Source organism: Solanum pennellii, chromosome 12, assembly GCF_001406875.1.
Source record: "Solanum pennellii chromosome 12, SPENNV200".
In the NCBI taxonomy this organism is placed as follows: Eukaryota; Viridiplantae; Streptophyta; class Magnoliopsida; order Solanales; family Solanaceae; genus Solanum; species Solanum pennellii.
Window position 1 is genome coordinate 40,615,437 of NC_028648.1, and position 8,878 is coordinate 40,624,314.

The window sequence follows — 8,878 nt, forward strand, 5'->3', positions numbered from 1 at the left end:
GGAACTAGTCGTTTTCCCAACGGTCTGCAACGACTACAAATTGATTTTTTTTGTTAAAAAAAAGTAAAAAATCAGAGGATTTCGCGAACCGGCCGGTTCAGCCGGGCCGGAATCGGGACCAAACGGTGAACCGACCCTTGACCGGTCCCCTAAACCCCCATCCCGTAAACCCCCCAATATCAACAGGACCGGGTTCGACGGGCCGATGTTCAAGCCGGTCATGGGCCGGGGCGGGCCAACCCGAGCCCCCTGCCACCCCTACTCGACAGTGTTAAAAGAAAGACATGTGCCTTAGGCCCCAAATTTAAGGAGCCTCATTTTTAATAATGATAGGTTATAGGTTATTGTTTTTTAACAAATATTGAAAACTATTTGTAGAAAAAGTAAACAATTCATGAAAAATTGAGGGATTATTAGAAGAAATTTAACATATTTAAAGTACTATATCTCATGAAAAATAATCTATAATTAGAATGCTTAGATTATCTGATGAAAATTAGAAGAAATCAATTATATAAAAGTTATTAACAATTATTTAAAATTCCATTTAATTTTTATTTTAGACCAATAATACGCTTGAGTTGCCCATAATACCAACAAATTAAACAACAATTGATATAACACAATAACACAAACAAGCCAAAATATCAACAGTTGTTCGAGAATTACTAATAACAAAAATGTGTCCGAACAAAATAAAATTCATAATCAATATTTTGACGACAATGTTTGAGAATAATAAAATAATAATAATAAATATAATATTTCACTTTAAAAGGATATCACATTTACATCAAACATGAGTTAAGAGAACAAAAATCACAAATTAGAATTTTCTCGAGATTGTTTTCTATTTTAAGCATCAAATTTTAAAATTGTTAATGAATTCTTGAAAAGTTCTTTTTCTTTATCAAAAAAAAAACCTGAATTTTTTTCAAAAAAAAAATAAAGTCATTCACCTTACTTGCGAAGAGAGAGACTGATAGTTAGAACTTTAGAATGGATTAAGTAGTTGCCGGAAGATTAAAAGTTGAAGCCGTCGAAAGTTGAAAGTTGGTTGGTAGAACAGAACAATTTTGAACTTTTGAGAGAAATAGAAGCTGTGAGATTGAGAGAGACGCACAATTGAGGTGGATATTTGAGAGAGGGAGTGAAGATTTTGTTTATTTTGTGTGGATTGTTTTGTACTTATAAAAAAGATTAGAAGTTCTCGAAAATGTTAATGACTCCCCAATTAACTTAATCTAATACTTTGTTCAAAATAGTCAAAAATACTTAATTGAAGACTTTAAAAACACTTTTAATTGAATTTTCTCAAGATAGATTTGGATAATATAAAATATAGATTTCACGATTGAAATTTGAAATCAGACTCAACTCACCACAAACCCAGCCAAAATCAAGCGATTCCAAATTAGTCGGACCAGCTATAGGAATCCTGTGTATCCATTTCATTTTAATCAGGCCCAATTCAAAACTTAAAGGTGACAACAATAAAGCTCAGTTGTTGCAAATAACTTGAGCATTATTGACCATCCATCTTGAGAAACTCCATGGACTCACTCAGCACACTTAAGTTCACAAAGCGACACTCTATCCACCAATTCACTCAATTAGCTGCTGAGCTACATAAACAATTGAACTTCAATTGAAGCCATTGAAATACAACAATATTAATGAGTTGCACAAACAATACAACTGAGAAATGTAAGGTTCCTTCACCGCCTGCTATAAGGATTCATCAGCATATGGTAACTTGCAGGGAGCAGCCCGGTCGTTTGACTTATATTGGCCTAGCATTTCAGCAACAGTTCTACAACGGCATTGCTTTCCAGGTCGGAGAACATCCCCATAAACAGCCATTTCAATAACATCCAGCTCTCTATCTGCATGGCCCATATTTTATTGTATTAGGAGTAATAGAGTAAAATGTGACTGCTGCAAAAAAAAAAAGGCATAATACATAAACGTACCCTATAATTTGGCTTCACGCACATTTATGCCCTCTGACTTTGGGTATGCACAAGTAATACACTTAAACTTGTATAAAATTACACAAATAGACACACACACCCTACGTGATAATTCAAAGGCAAACCCATATTTTGAAGATTTCGAGTGCACCAACATAAGCTCTAAAAGCTAAACTTAAAATTAAAAAAAATAAAAATAGGTCATAGCTTGGTTCACACCTGGTCTTGCAGGTGACATCACTAGTTTGTACCAACTGAACAAGGGCACTTTTATGTTACTTTTGGTATGAGTGCATTGTTAAGTATATCCTACTTTTTGCTATTTTCTTAAGATAGTAATACACATATATATACATGATTCTTTTCCAAGTTAACGGGTGCACGTGCACGGTGCACCCTTACCAGACCATGTGGGTCCGCCTCTGTGTGGCATCCTAAGTGTATTATGTCATGTAGGACCATGTGTCTACTTATTCAATTTTATACAAAATTTCAATGTCTACTTGTGCGTACCCAAAGCTGGAGGGCATAAATGTGAGTCGAATGTATAATCCAAAAAAATTTGACAACCTTACTTTATATATTTAATTCTGTGTGAAGTTGGAAAGGATGGCTAACCACTATACATTTTAAGGGACTTCAAGGGTACCAACTTATGACAGAACGGGTATGACTTGCACAACTAGGGAGAGGGATCTGACCAGTTGAAAGATCCAAGCAAATGTTATTGGTCCTATCCTTAGTGAGAAGATAATATAGAGATCGGAAGCTTTGCTACTCTGAGAAAGGAGAACTATATTGTTCCACCTAGAAGAATTCCTCTTGTTATGTTAGCTAGACAGTTTAAATTCATAAAAAAAAAAATTATCTTGGTAGATGCTGCCCAACTTTCTCAGAGTAGCAAAGTTTAAATCTGAAACTACATAGATTGTATCTTCATAGTTTCAGAAGAACTGTCAAATCCACGTCCACAAAAAAGAAAAACAAGTCTATTACTTGTTGTGTGCTGTTACTCCTGTTTCTACATCATACCTTCTCACTACAGTTAATAAGAGCTACGACTCAATTCTAAACAAAACTTCAAATTGAATTCAGAAACCAGCTTAAAATCAAAAACCTTCTTCAACCGCTACTGGCCGTAAGAGGCACAAAAAGATGTACAGTAGATTAATCTTAATGTGATGGATTCATACTGTATGCTGAAAATATGAAAATACCTAAAATCTGCCATAAAAATAAAATCATAACAACAAGTACAATGACACTCTAAAGTGTAATCCCAGAATGTAAACAAGAATATTTCAGCATAATGTTCGAAAGTGATCCTGTAATCCAGAAGCAGATCAGGCAATGGCTTTTAGCTCCAACATTACCAAGGAAATAACAGATCATTACCAAGGAAATAACAGACTTTTAATCTTAAAAGGCTACAGAATATAAGTCACATATCTCCACTGGTGTGGCTTGTCCAGAAGCCATAAAGATTGATACCGTGTTAAGTGATAGAAGCAGAACACATAGGGAAAGATCAAAGTAGAATACCAGTGAACTTGATATCACAGGAGTAGCTTTTTAACCGACTAATATCAATCTCATCCTTATTAGATTTAAGTCGGTTCACCCTTGTCTGAAGGATCTGACAATTCTCTGCTATGGACTCACCCCCTGCATAAGTGAAAACATTTTAAATGGTGCATTAACCATTTATTGATCACCAAATAAAAGCTTAAGAGATCCATCTCCATGTCTATCACCCAACCACTGGACGTGAAAAGAAATGGAAAAGGAAACCTTTTTATCTGTTAATATCCAAATGATTAAAATCACTAAACCACAAAAATCCAAAATGAGTTTTAGGTGTGAATCAACAACATACCAAGTGAAATCCACAAGTGTGATCTGGGAAAGGTATGATGAAGCCAGACCTTAACCCTACCATTGTGGGGTTGACAGGTTGTTTCTAATAGATTTTCGGCTCAAGAAAAAGTTTAATCAAAGCAAAATAACACCAAAATAAACAAGAAAATGAAGCAAAAAGTAGTAGTAAAAATAAAGAATAACATACTACAACAACAACATATCCAGAAATCTTTGTGAAGTAGAGAGGTTATTTCCAATAACTCTTCACTCAAATGAAAAGTTTCTGACGCACGAAAACTACATATGAGATTCTTCCCTGTTAACATAAATCAAGAATGACTACATAGAACATCATCATCCTCATATAAAACAACAATTATAGCCCTGCAACTCCCTCCTTATATCTAACCTAATCAAACAAAAGTACACAGTAAGAAAATTCGTTTTCCTAGTAAATTACATGGGCAAATTAGAAGTTTATATCTAAAATCAACAAAGGCTCAATTCCAAAATTAGCTGGGATTGAGAATAAAAATCATATATATAAAACTCCAAAGATTGAGTTAAAGAGTAATAAAGAAACAATGAATCCTCAATGACAAGTAGATGAACAAACCAGAAATAATGGAAAGAGACTAATGGAAGGGAAGAAGGTAGACCTTTCGAAAAGGGAATGATGTGATCATATTCAAAGCAAAGACAGCCTTGACAATTGAAGAGGCGTTTGCAGAGAATGTTTCCGGCGGAATCTTTCCGCCAGCGTTCAGGATGTCGACCTGGTACGGTCTCAGCCTTGGCCCAGCACATCCTTTTAGCTTCAGCGTCAAAACTTCTTGCTCTCTCTCCTTGAGATCGAGTAGGTGAGCTTGAAGAGCTCATCTCACTAACCCACTTTACTTGCTCGGTCTAGGAGATCGATACATTTCTGTACATAAGGAACCCTCTGTAAATGGTAAAATAGTCCAAGAGGGGATCATTTTCTTTATCCCTGACTCTGTATTTGGTACAAAGGAAAAAACAATTGAATTTTTAACTTATTTTCTCGTGTTATCTTGGTGAATAGAAAATATTTTTCTGAAAATATATTTTAATGTTTGACTGGTGCATGAAAGATTTTTTCTAATTATTTTTTATTTGAGACTATAACATAATCTTTAGGAAAATAATTTTTGTAACACATGAGATTCAAAAAGGGGAGAAATTTTAGTTTTCACAGATTTGGTGTCAGCACTAACGATACCACTAACGGTCAATGGGTGGGATGACGGACCGTCAGTGATGTCCATGGTTGGGGAGGTTGTTTTTCCAAAATGTCAAGTTTCCTGTATCTTTCAACGGTTCATCAGGACAGTCCGTCATCCAATTAATGCACGAGTCTTAGATAGGGTTCGTAGGTGAGTTCTAGACTTAGAGGGATTTTGAGGTCAAGGGGTGATACCTACAACCCTGGTCCAAGGCCCATCGATGGACCAATGAACCGTAGGTAGGGTCCATCATTAGGGGTCCATAATTGGGAAGTCTCTAATCTCAACCACGAACAACTAAGACGGTCCATGGTGTGACCAATGAATTGTGGGTTGGGTATGGATGGGGCCGACAATTATTTCTCTGAGGAATTTTTGGATATTTTCCTAATTATTCTAGTCTAATACTATATCGTTTTACCCTTTACCGAAACCCTAATATAAATGTTTTAACCCCAAAAATTCTCAACTGAAAATCATTCTCACAAATTTACAAAAGAAAAACAAGTCTTTCTCTAAAAAATATTTCTCTCTCTAAAAAGCTTGAAGAAGAAAGGTTCAATCTAGGGTTTCAATCAAGTCTCCTAATCTTCCATTGAAGTTAAGCAATTGTAGTTTTCATCAACGAAGCTTTTCCTCCGCATGGATTTTTCAACTTCTCTAATTTTCAAAGTTAGAAATTCCCAATTGAGTTAGAATTTTTTATTTGGGTTCTTTTAATTATTGATTGAATTGATTGATCTATGATGAATTGAGTTAATCTCATGTTTTTATGATGATTTTCCATGAACCCTTGTAATTCCCGTGCTTTCCAAGTTATGATTATATGATGTGCGTTTTGAATTATAAAAAGAGAATTATGAAATCAAACATGTTTTCATGAAATCTATATATCTATATAAAGCTAAATTCAGTTTTGCCGATGTGGCACCCTCCAATGTCCAGCATTTACAATTATCTATTTTTAACTATTTATTTTTATCTCTTTTTTTGACTTTTTTAAATTTATTTTCTACTTTTAAATTCATACTTTAAAAAACTGAAAGTGTTTAAATGCATTACCCAATTAATAACATTTAAGTGAATTGAAGATGAAGAGACCAAAAACTTTTTATTTTCCACAACTGTTTATATTTAACCTATAAAATAGAAATATTTGATCATCCATAAGCAACAATAATAGACTCCTTTGCTCTTCTTCTTCACATCAATCAATTTTTGAATATCATGTTTTTATAAAAGAAAGGTCATCAACAAGTGCACCTCCTCAAAATAAAAGACTTTTTCAAAGGATGTTGCACTAAATTTTTCCGACAAAAGGATATTTGTTGCAAAAATATTCATTTGGTTGAGAAATTCAAGCGTACCTCTTCAAAATACAAGACTTTTTGAAAGAATGTTTCACTATAATTTTTTCCTACAAAGAGATATTCGTTGGGGGAAAAATCTCATGTGGTTGATATAAATATATATATATATATATATGAGGACCGCAGACAATGTGATGTGGTACCTCTTTATGGCCTCTATTTGTATTTAGTTTTTTTCTCTTTTTTTTTAAATAAATTAATTATTATATCATAAAAAGGATTACTAAAATTTATAACAAATAAATATTTTATTAATGGAGGATCATTTATAACAAAAACTCTTTATTTTTTTATTTATCTCACTTATAATAAAAGGAGGAATATAATTTATTTATTTTTGACTTTTTAAATTTAAATTAATTATTTTATTATAAAAATATGTTACTTTATTTATACAAATAAATATTTTATAAACATTTATTAAAAAACTCTCTATATTTTTTCCTATTTGTTTCTCTCACTTCTAATCACGAAATCATAATAATTTTTTTACATTTTAAGTATTTTTATTTTTATTTTTTAATTTATTCATTAGGAGTTACTAATCATGACTTACCCCTCTTTAATTTTTACTTCTAATAATATTCATAACTGTCATAATTTTTATATCCATAACCTCCAAATTAAATATGTAAGTTTATGATGTCTTATGGTATTTATTTATTTTGCCTATAAATTCATATTAGTTTTATGAAGCATTCACAATTATCCTTTCTCTTTTCATCATATAGATTTGGTTTGTAACAAAAAAGAAGTACATGAAGGTAAGAAATATTTCATTGCAAAATTTTTATTTTTTATTTCTCTATTTTTGTCTATATAAATTAGTATTTGGTTTGTGAATGAAACTTACATGTAACCAAAAAAAAAGTACATGAAGTTAATAAATATATGATTTTCAAGTCCTTATTTTTTCATTTCCTTTATTTTGTCTATATAAATTCATATTTATTTTCATGAAGATTCACATACAAAGCTATAATTTCTCTTCTTCATCATACTTTTTTGTGAATTAACTAACATGTAACCAAAAAAAGTATTGAAGGTAAGATATATTTCATTCTAAAGTTTATGTACTTAGACATGCTTTCTTTAATTATTATTTTTTATGTTTGTATTATAATTTATCAAGTAAGTATGATTAAAAAAATCTCTGTAATTCTTAACAATGTGTTGTCCGTATGCAATTGCTCTTTCTAATAGCTAGTTTTCCAGATTTAATATAGTTTGATTATAATATTTGTTAGATTTCAAGAAATAATTATTATTTAGTATTGTTATTATTATTGAAAAGATAATATACAAATATATTAAATATAGTTTATATTTCATTCTTTCTTTTGACATAATTATTTTTAATTGATATATAATTTTTTTAATTCAGTTGGTTGCATATAATGAAGAGTTTGACAAATGGATCAAAACATGATGGCGGATCTCTTTGCAAAGGAAGATGGTAGAAGGGAAAAAATTGAAGCATAATTAGAGATTATTTTTTCACTTTGAACTGTATTAGCAACTTAGTTACTTTTGCTAGAGTTTTTTAAATTTTGGTTTATCTAAATGTATTATATTGTCAATGCTAATAATTTGATCCTTTAGTATTCTACTTTCTTTTTGTTATGAAAAAAATTAATGTAATTATTTCATTTTAACAACAACAAAATTTATGATGATTAGTTTCATTTTTATTATAATTATAAAAAGTAATTGAAAAATAAAATATTATTTTCATGATGTCATTTTTTCTGTATGTAACAATCTGTCTCCGTTCTTTTTGGTTCGAAATGTATTTATAATTTTTATGTAGTCACCAATTATTATATTTTCTCTGTTCATTTTTTGTATTTTCATCCCTTACTTTTATTTATTTATTTTACAAATAAAATAATACATAATTAGTAATAAATTTATTGTCTAATAAAATTATAAATTTGAATTATTTCTAACTCATGTCTCTTCATCTTACTTGTAACATTTGATATTAAATATTATTCACAACTTTAATGTTTTATTTTTCGTAAGTCTTATAAATATTTAATTAATGTTTAAAAAATTATAATAAGTAAATGTAATACTAAAATTAAAAAAAATTAATTTTATTTTGACGAAATCAGAGTTTGAACAGAACATTAGTAATGCTACAAAAGATAGAACATCAGTACTCCTACAAAAGATATAGAAAATTAAATGTAACGACCTGTTTAGTCGTTTTGAGCAGCAGATTTTATTCTGGAAAAACTGTCTGAGTCGACGGAACCCACGACGGACCGTCATGGGCACGACGGGCCGTCGAGGGGGTCTCGTTCCAAAACACTTAGAATTCTAAAATTTGGGTACTGAAATCGACTCTCTGAACTTCGTAACGAAATGGCAGGACGGACCGTCGTGGGCACGACGGACCGTCACAGACCCTTTAGTGGAATTGAGT

General features: G+C 31.3%; 1 protein-coding gene and 1 long non-coding RNA gene across 2 annotated transcripts; one reads left to right on the forward strand and one right to left on the reverse strand.

The window, feature by feature from the left end:
- Positions 1–1,428: 1,428 nt before the first annotated feature.
- On the reverse strand, positions 1,429–4,798 carry LOC107005447. The gene is made up of 3 exons (XM_015204046.2): positions 4,493–4,798; positions 3,516–3,638; positions 1,429–1,886 (listed from the first exon to the last, which is right to left on the reverse strand). The coding sequence occupies exons 1-3, from the start codon at positions 4,710–4,712 to the stop codon at positions 1,729–1,731; spliced, it is 501 nt and encodes a 166-aa protein (XP_015059532.1). The 5' UTR covers positions 4,713–4,798; the 3' UTR covers positions 1,429–1,728.
- Positions 4,799–5,565: 767 nt separating this feature from the next.
- LOC114075050 lies at positions 5,566–7,906 on the forward strand. Its single transcript, XR_003575376.1, has 2 exons — positions 5,566–5,749; positions 7,832–7,906. It is a non-coding gene; the product is annotated as an uncharacterized LOC114075050 (long non-coding RNA).
- The last annotated feature ends 972 nt before the right edge of the window (positions 7,907–8,878 follow it).

Excerpts from the sequence above, each read along its gene's own strand:
- LOC107005447 (XM_015204046.2), bottom strand. The coding sequence starts at position 4,712 with ATGAGCTCTTCAAGCTCACCTACTCGATCTCAAGGAGAGAGAGCAAGA. Across the intron at positions 3,639-4,492 it reads CATCATTCCCTTTTCGAAAG|GGGGTGAGTCCATAGCAGAG; the intron begins GTCTACCTTCTT and ends TCACTTATGCAG. Across the intron at positions 1,887-3,515 it reads CTGTGATATCAAGTTCACTG|ATAGAGAGCTGGATGTTATT; the intron begins GTATTCTACTTT and ends TGGGCCATGCAG.